At 37.1% G+C, this 16,609-nt stretch overlaps 1 protein-coding gene across 50 annotated transcripts; it reads left to right on the top strand.

Moving 5' to 3' along the window:
* Positions 1-3,304: 3,304 nt before the first annotated feature.
* Positions 3,305-12,772, top strand: LOC147292446 (uncharacterized). Of its 50 annotated transcripts, none has more exons than XR_015120280.1 (13): positions 3,305-3,846; positions 4,002-4,050; positions 4,229-4,292; positions 5,073-5,145; positions 5,514-6,140; positions 6,356-6,407; positions 6,514-6,593; positions 6,768-7,368; positions 8,639-8,745; positions 9,873-9,921; positions 10,099-10,162; positions 10,655-10,728; positions 12,336-12,772. XR_015120280.1 is itself a non-coding variant. In XM_086231461.1 (9 exons), the coding sequence occupies exons 4-9, from the start codon at positions 5,117-5,119 to the stop codon at positions 12,503-12,505; spliced, it is 414 nt and encodes a 137-aa protein (XP_086087587.1). In that variant the 5' UTR covers positions 3,305-3,846; positions 4,002-4,045; positions 4,229-4,292; positions 5,073-5,116; the 3' UTR covers positions 12,506-12,772. The 50 variants fall into 50 exon arrangements, 17 of the variants coding, with proteins under 17 accessions (XP_086087587.1, XP_086087586.1, XP_086087582.1 ...); XR_015120277.1 differs by having other exon boundaries at positions 6,514-6,835; positions 7,332-7,368; XR_015120276.1 differs by having other exon boundaries at positions 6,084-6,140; positions 6,514-7,368.
* The last annotated feature ends 3,837 nt before the right edge of the window (positions 12,773-16,609 follow it).

Genomic DNA, 16,609 nt, shown 5'->3' with positions numbered 1-16,609 from the left:
TCCCCAAACATACTGTAAGTGAGGTCATTTGTGCACAAAACCACCTCAGCCTTTGTCGATATATAGATAGGATTTAAGTCCAAACCAATGGGTTTCCACAGTTTTAGAGAACAATGGGATGTTAGCTTTCTGGTTTCATTTATCCACGTCTTCAAAGATTTTAACCCATCAGGCACAGCACGAGTGGGGGCAGGAAATGAGCCTGAATTAAGCATGACTCATTTAATATTGTTTTTCTATTTTTAGAAAACTTTTCAACCACAATTTTCATGCAAAAAAAATGTTAATATTTAATTATAAAGAAGAAAAAATATCATAAGATTAGTTTTCTCACCCTAAGAAATAAAAAGAAAAAAAGGCTTATGGGCCGGCCCATGTCAGACCTAGGTCTTAACTATATAAGCCGGTCCAAGCACGGCACGAAAGTACGATAGACTCAACTTAAATAGCCGAACTGGGCTACCGAATTGAAATGGATCAACCGATCACCAGCGGTATGGCCAGCTTTGCCACCGACATCGTCGACAAGGTCGGCATCAGTCGATATCAGTTTGGTGCGGTCGGATGCGGTGGTTAAGACTTCACCCTCTTATCTCTACAACTCCAACTCCAATACCTCCATTCACAGTCACCGGCCTGCTGTAACTCCAACTCTGCAAGTCCGACCACTCAAACTCGCCACCATGCACGACTCACCACCGTCGCACCCACTCTCCGGAGCTTCCCGCTGCCAAGTCTGAGGAGGCATTTTAAAAAGGATAAAATGGAGGACATTGAATTATCACAGGATTCCATTCCGCTCCTCAAGAGAGATGTTATTGCACAAACACAAACACAAACATAGCTGGCGGCTGCCCTGTGGCTGTGGGTCTTCCTACCTAACGCTGCCCCCAATTATTTCTCATAAGTCAAGTCCTATAATTATATTGTTTCCAAGCATATCTATGAATAAGTCCTTATGGTGCTGGTGTTTTTAGGCTTAACTCAAGTTTTATTTTTTGTCAACAAGGCTTAACTCAAGTTCCCAAGTAGCCCATATATGCATATCCCATTTGTTCCACAAGTCTAAGTCATGTTCAACTTTAAGCCCATCTGGCTATACTCAAACTGTAGAGGCGTCAAACGGGAGAAAAGCTAAAATCCAATAATTAAAAATAGTCATTTAATTATTATTGCAAACATAAAAGTAAGAGAAAAGGAAAACCATCCAATTGAAATGTGAAACCAATTAACATTAAAATAAAAAACCTTAATTTTTTACATTCTAAGCTTTTGAAGGCGAGCACAATGTGTCAATGTTGTGTGAGGGGAGGAGAGTGGACGGGTTAAGCAATTTGGTGCCGTAACATTTGTTCTTGAATTATGCAAAGCAACAATCTCGGCCAACTCGAGTAAAATCTTTTGCCAAAGATGCTGCATCAATCACACATCTGACTATCTGAGTATGGTAAGTGCTTGCTTTTTGGGGGTGGCGGGTGCCGCTGGGAGGCGGCTTTGGCTCTGAGAAGTCACATAATTATAAATTCGCCATACTCCGCCGAATGCCTGCTTTTTGGGGGTGGCGGGTGCCGCTGGGAGGTGGCTTTGGCTCTGAGAAGGCACATAATTATAAATTCACCATACTCCACTGAATGCTTGCTTTTTGGGGGTGGCTGGTGCCACTGGGAGGTGGCTTTGGCAGCGCCCGGAGACGAGGTTGGTGCCAGAACATACCTCTTTCTTTTTAGATGGTAAACAACGATGATTTCTGCCATTAACGCTAATCCCACAACGACGCCACTGAGAATTCCCATAAGTATCCAATAATCCATCCCATGCTTCTTTTTTGGGGAGGCTGATGACGCCGGCACCACTTGTGTTGGCCACGGAAATTCAGGAGAAAAGCAAGCGACTCCTAAGCACAAAATAGGTATCACAATAAACCTTGTAATCCTCATGTTCATCATAACTTCAACTCTTCGATTCCTCAAATTAAATTGATGCCCTTCATGTGCAAGACCTCCTAAGAATATTGGGATAAGGAGACTCAGATCTAGTCTGTCTTTGGGCCTGGGCCTGAGCCTGGCTTGTTTTTTGTTCTGTTTCTCTTGATTCTAAGCACTGCCAGTCCAAAAACAAAACACAAAGGTCATCAATACATCAATGGGGGGGGCTGTTCAGACCACCCAAACCTGCTAAATTGACCACCCCATTCAAATTTTTGCCCATTTTGCCCATTTTGCCCCTGCATAAAAAAAAAACCCACCCCTCCAATTTCGGCCGGCCACCACTCCCCGCCGCCGGCGCAACCCACCCCACCCCTCCCCATGGCCAGCGCGACCCCCCTCCCCTGGCCCGATCTCCTTCCCTCTCTCTGCCATCTTCTCTCTCTCCCCTCTGTCTGCCTCCCTCCCTCACCGGACCACCGTGGCCGGCGCAACCCCATAGACCTCCAGATCGGGGGTGGGGGATGGGTGCGACGGGGGCTGGGCTTGGGGTGAGGAGGTGCGGGCGGGCTGGGGAGGGGTGCGACGGGGGCTGGGCTTGGGGTGAGAGGGTGCGGGCGGGCTGGGGATGGGTGCGACGGCGGCGGGGCTTGGGGTGAGGGGGTGCGGGCGGGATGGGGAGGGGCTGGCTTGGTAGGGGTGGGCTGGCTGGGGGCGGGGGCTGGGTAGGGGTGGGCTGACTGGGGGCGGGGGCTGGGTAGGGGTGGGCTGGCTGGGGGCGGGCTGGGGAAGGGAGGGGATGGATGGGGGAGTGGTGGCTGGGGAAGGGTGGGGTCGCGCCGGCGGTGGAGAGGGGGTGGGGTTGCGTAGGCGGCGGGGAGGGGTTGCTGGCCAAAATCTGGAAAATGGGCATGCAGGGGCAAAATGGGCAAAAATGGACAAAATTTTAGGGGGGTGGTCAACTCAGCACAATAGGGTGGTCTGAATAGCCCCCCCTACATCAATATATCTCTCCTATTTTGACAATCACAAATTACCTATATACTAAAACTGAACAAAGGCAGTACTGTAGCTTACGAATAGTGTGTTTCCTTTTTTGTCCCAATTTTTTTTTTTTAGTTGCTTGCCATTGTAATTAGTGGGTTATTTGGGCCTGTTTTGGTCATTTTGCATCCTTTTTTCTTCTTCCCTTCCTTTTTCTGTTTTTTTACGCCCCGTGCCATTGCTCTCCTTTTCTTCTGTTTTCCCTCTCAGTCTTTTTTTTTTTTTAATCTACGTGCCATTCTGTGAATACTGGGGTTGGGTCTGCCCTTTTTTGTCATTCATCATGATTATTGTTAGAAAGCCCAAAACCCAGAAAATACTGGAACACTCTCATCTCACGCGCCTCTCTCTCTGTGTTCTCCTTCGTTCTCTCTCCTTCCGCCCCCTTTATCCGGCCGTATCTCCACCGTCTGCCGACGTATGCCGGCGATATGTGTCCCGATTTCTTCCTCTTCTCTTCCTCTTCATTTCTATGGTATTTGATTAACCCAGAAATTATGCCGAAACTCAAAAAGACACCCAAACCCGATCGAGTCCTCAGGCGGCGATCCGTCAATTCCGGCTGAGTTGGGATGTCGGACCGGGTGGGTTTTGTTCCTCCCATCGTTCTGAGGATGAAGGGTCTTCAAATTGCTCAACCGATCGCCTTGCACGGAGTTTCGAGGCGGAGAAGTCCGCCGGCCTTCCACCTCCGATGTTGGCGATTCCGGCGGCGGATGGTGATGACTTTGGTCGGGTTTTGCTCCTCTCTTCCAGGCCTTTCTATTGGTGTGCTTGATCTAAGTCAATTGGGTCCCGAAATGAAAGCTCCAATTCGAACCCTAGCTCCGCCGCTGCCACCGTCACCTGCGACGGCTCCGGTGACTTTACGCCTCAGGTTTTGTGTGAGTTTTACTCCTCTTTGTCTACTCTGTCTGATTGTTGGATCAAATTGTTCAATTGGTTGTGAAATCTGTATTTCTAGGTTTTGTACCCACTGCCACCACGATTCCCGCCGGCGCCGGTGACTTGATTTCTGTGTTTTAATTTCAGGTTCCCATACTTTCTTGGATTTGAAGATTGGTTTCTTTTTTGGGGTAAGGTATGGTTTTTTTCGCTGGTTTTAGCTTTGGTATGTTTCTGTTCAACTTTTAACTCTCAAGGTTTTGGTTGATTTCTATAAAAAACATTTGAATCATGCCTTAGTGAGTATCATCAAATTCACAAAATTTTGGGGTACTATAATGACTGAGTTTTGCTTATTCCCTTTTTCACTGCAGATATATTGCACTAATGGAGATTTGCTTCACCAGGCTTCGTTCTATTCTGAAGAAGAGTCATTTGGTAAGCAATTTCAGACATTATTTTTCGAATTGTTTTTGTTTTTAGTACAAATGGTTTTTCAGTCTTTTAAAATAGGCAGTTTGGTTTGGTTAGATACAAGTTAGGAATTGTAATTAGATTGGTTGAAATTAGTGGTATATAGTTTTATTTTCGTTTATTTGACAGCTGGTTTTGAAGTGCTTAATTAATTTTAATTTTATTGTTGCATTGAGATCTCTCAGAAAATATCAACAAAAGTGAAAGGATAATATATATTATTGTTTGTATGGATTGGTAACTTGGATTTCTGTTAAAATCCAAAAACCTAAACTAGAACCCTCTGCCACCGTGACCTCCTCTGTGTATGGCTCCGGTGACCGCTATTTTGAGTGTTTGTGATGGATTGAAATTGGTTGATAGCTTGAGAACTCTGATTTTGTTTGTAGCCGCTGACCGGTTGAGCTGGATTGCATTGAGATATGTTAATTTCCTAGGTGAATGAACATGGTTAAAGTGAATTTAGTTTAGGTTGGTATGCTGATCTAATTGGTCATTACATGATTGAATCGAGATGTTTTTCCTGGTATGCTGATCTAATTGGTCATTACATGATTGAATCGAGATGTTTTTCCTGTTAATGAAATGACTGGATCATTCTTGATTTAAGAATTATTTGATGATGTTCTGTTATTAATTGAATAATCGGATTATTATGGACTGCTAATGGTAGCTGATTGTAGACTTTGAGCCACTACATCTGCATGCAAAATTTATATTCTCATGTGAAATGATTCTTTGTAGGATAATGGATAAGCATTTGAAGTCCCTTGCTTCAAGGCATCTTCATGCCAAATTCATCAGGCTGGATGCAGAGGTCAATGTAAACTTCAATCACTATTTCTTCTGTTGTTGCAATTAATGCAGCTTTTCGTGTTTACTTGGGCTGACCCTACTTCATTGCAACCTTCCTTTTTGGTCATTTAGTTAGGAAAGTATTTCGATGATAAATTAACCATTTGAAAATGAAATGCAGAATGCACCCTTCTTCGATCGTCATTTAGTTATAAAAAATTATATATATATATATAATTTACTAGATCAATTACCTCAGCTGAGCTAAATAATTATATGTCATATATATGCATGACAGTGTAGTAATTTGTTAATATATAATTTACTTTTGTGTGATATATTGTTTTGTTGCTGGAAAATTTGATACTATTTCTATAATTGTCTGTTTAGTAGTTCCTCCACTCACTCTCTAGGAGCCGCATTGTCCAGTTAAATTTCTTATCATTTTTTCTTAACAGTGTAGTAATTTATATAAATGGATTGGGGAACTGGAGGGAGAAGAGTAAGTTTCATCTGGCCATTATTGCCCAGATGAAGCTTAAGCAGATAAAGAGAGGAACATGAGACTCTTTAGACTTTTAGGAAAAGAATGAGTGAACGTAGAGAGGAAAGTGGGGAAGGTTTAGAAGATAACAAAGATTTAAACAGTTGTTCTCTGTATATATGTATTCATCCATCTTTTTCTTGGACTGGCCCATTTATTCCGATTTTTTGTGTTATGTATAGCAGCCTCTAAATATCATTAATTGATTCGAACCATCCAATATGAAATCACTGCATCTTAGCTTGCCATGATATGTTAGATATTAATTGAATAATTGGATAATTAAGAAATGTTAATGGTCATGCTGTTGGTGATTTGTGATGGCTGTGATGATTTTGATTGTTGATGAGTTGGCTTGAGTTGCCAAAATAGTTTCCATATTATGTGTCAAAGGCTCACCGTTTCTTAAGCTACAGGGACAGAACTGGGTTCACACTATTCTTAAGCTACAGGGACAGAACCGGACATAAATGGTGAGCTGTCAATTTCTGTTTTTTGTTTCTTTCCCTCTTTTACTTGACCTTTTCTTGGCAGCCAAACAGAGGCCAAGCCAATTAAATTCCAATTGGCTATTTGATTGCAGCATTTTATTTTAACTGGATGTTCATTTTGTGAGCTTTTGATTTTCTTGATGTTTAAGATCTGAATTTCATTTGCTATTGATGTCAATGTTTACATACATATTTAGATTTTCATATTGGTGTTGCCCACACGCACTGTCTGTAAGCCTCAGGCTCAAGGTAAAGTCTCCACTTTTTTCTCTCCTCTAATCTCTCTACAATTTGTCTAGATTAGTTGGTATAGTCTCTGTTCCTAATTTCTCTTGCGCTTTTAAAACCATTTTAGGAAGCTGTTTTGATCAATTAGGGTGACTAAATCTTCTCCTATTTGATAAAGATTTGGATTTAACAATCTAACAGAAAATTGTGAGCTGTCAATTTATGTTTTTTTGTTTCTTTCTCTCTTTTACTTGGCCTTTTATTGGCCGCCAAACATAGGCCAAGCCATTTAAATTCCAATTGACTATTTGATCCCATGTATTCTTGGGACTTTATAGCATTAAGGGGTGAGACAACTAACTTCAGTAGTATGGAATGCAGGCATTTCATTAGAGAAGGATGGGAGGAAGAATTCCACACCCGCGGCACCACACAGGCACATTTACTAGGTATAGATTGATAAGGAAGAAAATATTCTAGCCTACTATGTGTTTAGAATTTTTCTTAAACTACTTTTATTGTGGTTGAGTATGCGATGCTTATTTTGCTTACGTCTTGATATGAAATAATTTGAGTTATTTTTCCATCACAAAATCATATACACAATTTGATCGTTATTTACAATCTTTATTATCTTAAATTTCACAAAATAATATAATAAACTATATTTTCATCTATATATATGTCACCAGTTTTATATACTCAAATCACAATTAATCTTTTCACTTTTCTCACCTACAACAACACACAGGCACAATAAATTGCAACACCTCAAAGACATGCTTTATACTTCTTAAAAAATTGCATATATGACTATAAAAATTATGAACCAAACTATGAAAACTAATTTCCAACTTCCTCTGTTTATACTTCTCATCCTCTATCTCCAGCTTACTGTCCCTCATTTATTATGAGATCTTACATTAATGTCATTTTTAACAATAGGTTAACTTCTCCTGTTGTGCAAAGCTGCTTTTCATTGGTTAACTTCTCATTCTCTCTCTCTCTCTCTCTCTCTCTCTCTCTCTCTCTCTCTCTCTCTCTCTCTCTCTCTCTCTCTCTCTCTCTCTCTCTCCAGATCTTTATGCCTTAGTTAAAAGTTCTCTTTTTTTTTTTTTTTTTCCTAAGGCTTCCTTACCCTGCATTATTGTGAGATTTTTAGTTGTAACTTCATTTTTATGCATGAATTAACTTCTACTATTATGTAAAACTACTTTCAATTGGTTAGAGGTGTTCCTTCTGATTCAATGGCTTAAATTGCAAGAATCATTTTTACCAGCCTCTTCGGATCTTGCATCTTATCAATCTCATTCAAATAAAGTTTTTACATTCATATGTGTTTTTATTACACTTTAAAGAATTTGTCTGCACTTTTAAATTACATGGACTCAAATTTTACCATTATACACACTAACAAATCACATTTTCAAAATTACAAGCAAAGAAAACGAGAATCCCCCTGCACAAGGCAATGAAGGAGATAAGCAGCCCAAGAACACTGAAGATGAATCCCCAAAAACCTATTAAGTCACCTGGGAACACCCATCCAAGAACTTTTGAACAATAACCATTTGAATACTGCCCATCTTTTGTTTACTATGACATACAATTGTCTAACCAAGTATTGTAATATTTTTTTGAATGTTGTTTGGTTTATTAAAACATCATCAATATCTTAGGTTTATTAAGATATCATCAATATTTTAACATAACAACTAGCATATAAAACATATCATGAATCCGCATTTTGTAACTTAAGCTTGACATTGATGTATATATGTAAAAATTTTATTAGCCTTATGCATGTTTTATAAGCTTTTAAGACCCGCAGCATCGCACGGGCACTATTACAGTTGCCATCAGTGACAGCTCAGTAGACGATGATGCATGGGTAACATAAATAGGTGTTAAAAGATTGTAGCTTGGTTAACTGTCAAAAGGAAGTTTGTGATGCTTCTTGGAAAATTGTTAAAAGAGGTGACAATGCATGCACTTAACTGAATGGCAACACAGATTTGTGGGAATGGTTACTTCATTATCTTGAAATATTCATGCAAGAAATGGAAAATTACAAAAGCATCTGAGGTAACTTATGGTGGTATTTCTTTTCCTCCATTTATAAAATCCATGATCAAATAAAGCTTAGAGTTGGTCTGCAAAGTCATTCCCACATCTTTTGTTTTAAAAAATGAATTCTATTTTATGATCTTACCCATGTTGCATTGTTCGAAATTTTGTGGTGTTGGAAGCAGAATCGAGTAAAAGTAAAAGTGATTACAGAGCGTATTGGTTGGCCAGGAATCACATGATGATTTTGGATTGTTTGTTGGCATAGAGATCATCCAACATTTGTATTCAGGTTTGCATTTTCTAAATATATTAATTGATTGGGATGGGAGTCGCTGCACTCTTTTGATAGCCTAATGATAATGGTGAGTATATATGTTTTTATTTGGTGTATCGATTGGCCAGCAATTCTGTGTTGAATACAATAAATGTGTATGCATTACTTTCAATTTAGTGTATCCATGTGTTTTACTGCCAATTTACTTTCAGTTTCTCTCATTGTACTTTTCTATTATTTTTTAGTGTTTGTAATTAGTGGGTTTTGGTTGTTTAATTCTTGATTCCTGATGTAGAGGTAATGTTGCTTTTTTTTTTTTTTTTTTTTTGTCCAAGTGTTTTATTTGTTGAGAAGGAGCAGATGTATTCGTTATTTTCTGTCATGTTCGTACCATGGATACTGCAAGCAGAAATTTGTAGCTATCCATATGTTGTACAATTACATTCATTCATGATGCAGTAAGCCTTCAGTTGTTTTTTTGATGATCCACCTTTTTTCTTTTGGATGTAATGTATATTCAATGTAAAGGTTGTAGCTAGATGATTATAGCTTAGTATCTCTTTCTCTTTCTGTTTTTTTTTTTTTTGTTCTCTTAAGTTTTTTTGAAAATACCATGAGTTCAATTTTGTACAAGTTATGGGAAAAAGAAAAAGGGATAATAATGGCGAAAATGAATGTTTATTATATTTTCTCTCAAAGTTGAAACTATGGGCTGCTCTCAAGCTATTAGGTATTCTACCCTTTTTTTCTTTTCTTTTGCATTTGTTTTACTGCAATTGTATCTTTCATTACTTTTGTTCAATCCTACGAAGTCATTTTCAAAATATTTCTTCCATATGTAGTTTATGGTTGACATGTATATGCTAATAGTAAGTCTGATGTACAAGGCGAGTAAGAAAGAATTAACTAAAAAAAGACATTTGTAAAGCAAGGTAGAAATACTAAGAGAACACCTCCATTTGAGCATTGGTGTTATGTGTTATTCTTTTTTTTTTTTTTTTTTTTGGGTTTTGGTGAATTTGATTATGAGTTCTTGGGTTTTGGTTCACTTTTCGGGGTTTTCTTTCTTATTTTTTTCCTGCAAATTTTTTCATTATGAATTTTTTTTTCTGGGTTTAATTGGATTTTGGTTTTCATTTCAGGTTCCCATACTTCCTTGGATTTGAAGATTGGTTTATTTTTTGGGGTAAGGTATGTTTTTTTCGCTGGTTTTGGCTTTGGTATGTGTCTGTTCAACTTTTAACTCTCGAGATTTTGGTTGATTTCTATAAAAAAAAATTGAATCATGCCTTAGTGAGGATCATCAAATTCACAAAATTTTGGGGTACTATAATAACTGAGTTTTGCTTATTCCCTTTTTCACTGCAGATATATGACACAAATGGAGATTTGCTTCTCCAGGCTTCGTTCTATTATGAAGAAGACTCATTTGGTAAACAATTTCAGACAATATTATTCAAATTGTTTTTGTTTTTAGTACAAATGGTTTTTCAGTCTTTTAAAATAGGCAGTTTGGTTTGGTTAGATACAAGTTAGGAATTGTAATTAGATTGGTTGAGATTAGTGACTGGAACTTATCTTTAGTTTGATAGTTTTCATTGGTAGAAGCCTCATAGCTTTTATTTATAAGAACATATATATGAAAGTGAAGAAACCATTACTTTGTTTAATAATTAAAATTTAGGAACCATTACTGATGTGTTACCTTTTTGTTACTGTATCTTTTCATGGCTATGTGGGTTGGTTGAGATTAATTACGTGTGTTTATTTTATTTTCATTTATTAAAGAACTAACAAGTTGTCTTCCCTCTTAAAGATAGTCAAAACTAAGAAAAAAAAAAAAAACAAACAAAAAACACTTTTTAAGTGAATGAGGACTATAAGTAGGGACCATGTGTTTTCCTAATTCTCTTTTTCAGTGCAGATGCATGATGAAAACAGAGTTTTGCTTCAAAGAGGTTGGTTAACATATTCTTCAAGAAGAGTGAAGACCATTCGGTAATCAATTTCTGGCATTACTATTCATATTGTTTAACATACCTCGAATTGAGAATTAACCTGAAGGAAGTTCCAGATCTGTCTTTAATTATGTTTCCAAAGTTGTAATAAAATCAGTTCTACACATGCATTTAGTTTATGTTTTATATGAGGTCTTTGATGAAATGTCAGAAAAATTGTTGTTTGGTGTGTTTAAAAAAAGTTTGTTTGGAAGAAAATATTACCACAGTAGAGAGAGAGAGAGAGAGAGTTTTGGCTCTAAAAACATTTATGTTGAATCAATGAATTGGAATTCCTCTGTGGCAAGTTCAAAACATAACAATTCCTTACTTATAGAAAAAAAAAAAAAAAAAAAAAAAAAAAAAAAAAGGTATGATATAAATGGGATGATGCCATTTTATGATGTGGTTGTTTTGTTTGTGTCATTGTTTTTTTTGGGTGAATTTTTTGTATGTGCCATTTCATTTCATGATTACATGGCTAAGATTGAAGAGATATATTGTGCCAGTACCTTGCTTTGGGTGTATGTGTGTATGCGTTATTTTCAATTTTAATTTATTTTCTCTAAAAAAAATTATGTAAGAATGAAAACGTTTTTTTTAATTAGAAATAGAGAGGTTGTTTCAGTTAATTAGTATTGTAGTAACTTAATTTTATGCTTTAGGTTAGGAATTGATTGGGGTCCTGAATCCGGATAATGGGTTGTGATTGACATATTATTCACTCAATTTATAGCACTATTGAAACAATGTCTTCCATATGTCTTGATAGGTGAAAAAATGAGATAAAAAATTGTGATAACTAAGGTAAAACTGGAACAAGGGGATTATGTCTTTCATTCTGAAGTAACATACTATTATTTGCTTTTGATGATCCTTAATTTGAGTGTTATTGTTGAACTTTCTATGTCTTAAATAATCTGTTGTCACTTCTTATTTAGTTGACTTTCGTCTTACAAAATTGTCTTAGGTCACTAAGTTTTTCTTAAATTGTCTGTGCTTTGTGATTCTAAGTTTGAAAATGCTTCAATAAATAACAATTTCAAATGAAAATTGCATTTGTGAAATTGAAAATTCAAAATTGCACCTAAGTTTGAGCCTGCTTCAAACTGTATCAATTTCAATGTGTATCAGTGTCAATCTGGGTTCCAATTTGTGGACAAAATCTGCTTTTCTTTTATTTGTTTTTGTTTGGGAATTAACTAGGTCACCTCTATAGGGTTCATTCCCTTTCATTTATGGTGCTGATTTTACTTGCTTTATGGTGAGGCCCACTTTTTCTGCTTATTTGTTTTGATGTACAGCATCATACCTGCTTTGTCTAAGCACCATGTTAATCATTAGTTCTAAAGTTATGGACAGGAACTATTAGGAAAATACTGATGGTTGGCTAGATAAATATAATTTATTCCAATTTTTATAAATGGCAAACTAATTCAATAAAGTACAACGGCACAACTATAAATTATTATAGCATGCCCTTCTTTTGAACACATAACTTTAAATTCCATACAGTCGCCTAATTCCCTGCTCCCATTTTTCCCCATCTCATCAATATCAATTAAACTACTCTTTTCATTTACAAATTAACATTTTTTTAACTTGCAGCCAACAATAGCACAACACCACTCTACAAGATAATCCCACTGCTGCACAAAGTGAGGAAGGCAAGAATACCACTTCATCTGCTGCAAAACCAGTTGAAGACCCCACTAACAGTCTGGACGATGATGTTTTCTGACCTCCCTGTAACACCTGTCCCAAAATGTTTTTATTAGCAACTAGGTTCTGCAAGTCTTTTCGTTATGAACACAAACAAATTTACTACTTAGTTGTTTAATCCTTTTTGTTGTTTAACCCTCTTTTGAATGATGCTTGGTATATTAAGATATTAACAATATCTTAACATTCTAATCAGCATAAAAATTGCCTCATCAGTTTGGCTTTTGTAATTAAACCATGGCTACAAATGTTCTATATTGCCTGGGTAAGTCATGTATATGTACAAAAAATACTATGTTTAAAAACTTTGTTTTTGTCTTCAAGTTCTGCCAACACTTGCACTCAATTTCAATAATTATTTATACCCGCAGCATCGGGCAATATACTAGTCACAACTAAGATTGGGATGCGCCACCTACAATCACACAACTACGACGGTGCCCATTTTTGTTAATTATTATATGAACGTGGCATTTTTCATTTAGTTACAAGGTAATCTCCAGCTGTTCCTTTTCTTTCACGACCATTAGATATTGTTTAATGCATCAAATTCTGCAAGTTGATTACAGACTGAAAAACTCAACTCTGATATTCAACAATTCATAATCATAGTCCAAGCACAGATGAAGACTTCTTGTTACTAATCAAATCCACCCACTATTCCTCAATGAAATAATAAATTAAAAAACACAAAAACAGCCATCCAAAACATGAATAATGAAGCAAAACAAAACCCACTCTCATTTTTCATAATAAAAGGTCATACACACAGAGCAAAACCAATACCAATTTCAAAGCTATACCAAAAAATTATAAAACCCAAACATAGAACTGACACAAGCATTGGAAAGCATACACATCCAACTAAACTCGGACCTCAAATTAGGTCAAGGATAAGAAAATTACCAAATTGAAATTTGAAAAAAATGAACCCTAACTTGAATTTTGGGGATCAGTTGACATTGACTGGGCAGAGACTCTAGAAGCCCTTGTAAAGCAGCAGTTGATTGCTTAGAGAGAGATTGAGAGAGAGCGCTGAAGAAGCAGCTTTTCTAGGGTAACTTTGATTCAGCTTTTCTTTTGAATGTTTCAATGATAATTGAAACATAGAGACATTTAAATATACGATCATAAACACAGCTTAGCAACATAGCATATATTAGGAAATAAAATCATTACTTACCATTCTCAATAGCAAAGTTATTATAAATATTTTTTTAGGTAAATTATTAAAAAGTCCATTTTAGAGCACTTTGTACAAAAAAAACCTACCTCAAAAGTTAGAATGATAAATAGATCCACTTTGTACAAATAAAGTCCACACTTTGTACAAATAAGTCCACGTTATATTTTTTTCATGGATTTTTTTTTTTGAAAACTAAGCAAATTGCCACTGTCGCACTGTCCGACCATGGTTTGACAATTATTTGGATTTACTTAATTTGATAAAAAGAGAAACTCATAGCCATTTGAAATGTATCCCAAGTGCTAACATACCATAAATACAACATTTGTAATGCCACCAACTTCACTTGTGAGCAGGCGCTGCGCAAATACAGCCTGCTCTACAATCTCAGCTGTTTTGTGGGTAACTTAGAACCAACATTCAGATAATGGAACTTGAAAGAACATAGAATTCATAGTTCAAAGGAGGAGAACGAAAGCTGACCTTCCAGTGTAACAGAACTGACAATTCATGCCACAGCCCACTTGAATTGAGACACAAAACAGTATTCCTGCTACTATCTGAGGGTATGACAACTGTTTCTATCACCAAAACCCATCTTCCAAAGCGAACAAAATCTGAAACCTCCTGTGAGTTTCACATTCAATGAAAAAGTTCTCAAAGAAATACAAGTAACTACCTAAAACTAAAGCCATATATGCTAAAGTAGTTTTACACGCAGTAGCAATACAGAACATGAAGAAATGATTTTATGTACCTTCCTAGTTCTATCGACAGTGGTAATAATTTGTTTCAAAGATAATGCCTTGAACTCAACATTCTCACTCAACATCTTCTTAAAATATCTTTTCAAGCCTACATATTAAAAGAGGAATAGAGTTTCATTGACCAGAAATCAAATTACACTGAGAGGACATTGAACAACACATACATCAATTTGCTTTAGAAGCCTTGAAAAAAATATTACAAGCCACAATCAAGGTCTTACCTGTTTCTACCTTATTGACAAATTTTCAGGACAATCCAACTACTGAAAACTTCAGCCACTGTCTATATGCTACCAATCGTAGCCTATTACATACCAGTGATTGCAAAAATAACATCCAGCTTGACTAACTCTACGGCAAGATTGATGATAGTGGACGGCAAAAGTTACTTAACCATGTCTCAGCATGTGCACTTCCTGGTGCTCCCAAACTATTTACACAAAAAAGACCTATAGTTGCTGATACAAGAGAGAGGGGGAAGATAGTCCATACCAAAAGCTGCATCCATTGCTATAATCAGCCACGTCCGACCATCAATAGTTTTGTTAATCAGAAATGGAACACGAGGAAATGATTCTCCAGCACTACTTTCATCTAACAACTGCATGATAGACCCTGGTTCACCCACTCACACAACCTGTATCTTGGCCTTTTTTCATAACTATACAAAGAATTCAAATGATTTGTTCTCATCTTGCAACTTAAATATATGTTCTTGATTATCTGTCTCTATGCTAATATTAAAGATTGTGCATTCACAAACATATTACTGCAACTGTCAAATCAATCCTTGGATCGTTTTACTACAACACGTATATGTGAGCTAGCTATTAGAAAATATAACTTAAGTTTAAAGAACAATTAGAGAGCAGGCCCTGTGTTGGCAGAATAAAATTAAGGAAAAGACCTTAATCATGCTATATAATATAAGAAGATCTCACAAGGTAATCCCAGCCATTCGACATCGATATCATACCAGAACCATTGAGTGGTTTAGAACACTGCGTAAGGGAATTAATACTAGTATATCATCAAAAGCCAAAGGACAATATCAATAATTAAAAGTAAAAGAAAGACAAAGATACATCTGATTGAAAAACCCTAAAAGATAAAATGATAAGACTAACTTAATCAAACTTTTGAAGGAGGCGAGCACAACGTAGTTTGAGTGGAGGAGTGTAGTAACGACGGAAGAGCAATTTGGTGCCGTGACATTTGTTGTTGAGTGCAACGCAACAATCTTGACCAACACGACTAATATCTGTTGCGGCATGAATGACACATCTGAGCATGACGGGCTTTTTGGGGGGGGCTGCCGCTGCTTGGAGGCGGTGGCAGTGGCAGTAGACGCGAAGGCAATGTTGTATAATGAAATCGTATTTATTGTATCGCCTGGTGCCAGCACAGTCGTCTTTAAATTGAATTGCAGCACAGCAATCATTGAGCCCAACACGCTTGAAATTGTTGGTGTAATGTGCGACTAAAACGCTCCTCAGACATCTAGGTAACAGAATATTCGCATCACTCGTACCACGCCATGGGTCCAATGGCCATGCTCCGTCACATTCTGGGTGTTTTGAGGCCGGAACCACTCGTCTTGGCCCCGAAGATTCAGAAAAAAACCAAGCCACTCCTACGCACAAAATAGGCAACACAACAAACAGTATAACCCTCTCTTGCATCATTCTTTGATTCCTCCGATGCATAAAACCCTTCATGTCCGATAAATAGGATGGAGACTCAGGTCGACTTTGTCAATACTCGGCGACTCTCAGTCTCAGCTTTCTTTCCTTACTGCTCTTTGGGCCTGGGCCTGGCTTTTATTTTTCTTGCCCTCTGATTTGGCTTTTAAATTTTTAATCAAGTATTTTTCGACCAAAAGAAAGACAAATTTACATTATGAAAATACTTTTTTTTTAGAGTCCATTAATTATAAGGTACTGACAAAGCAAAATATTAACCAAAACCACTCAATCTATTTTTATTAACTTGCGGACACTATTTACCAGCCCCCCAAAATACAATATGTGGACACCTTCCAAAAGAAATGCATCATAAACAAACCAACTACACAAACAGCCCAAAACTGATATTTTTTTTTTTTTGCCAAATCGATCTCTTTCTTCAACTTTACCAAATCGCCAATTGTTCATCTTCACTCACAAGCATCGTTCTGCAACTGCAAGCCTGCAACTCCAAAAAAACTG

The sequence above is a fragment of the Dryas octopetala genome, chromosome 2 (assembly GCF_963921425.1).
Source record: "Dryas octopetala chromosome 2, drDryOcto1.1, whole genome shotgun sequence".
NCBI lineage: Eukaryota > Viridiplantae > Streptophyta > Magnoliopsida > Rosales > Rosaceae > Dryas > Dryas octopetala.
The sequence above is the reverse complement of the archived record's forward strand: the minus strand, read 5'-3'. Positions and strand labels throughout refer to the sequence as shown.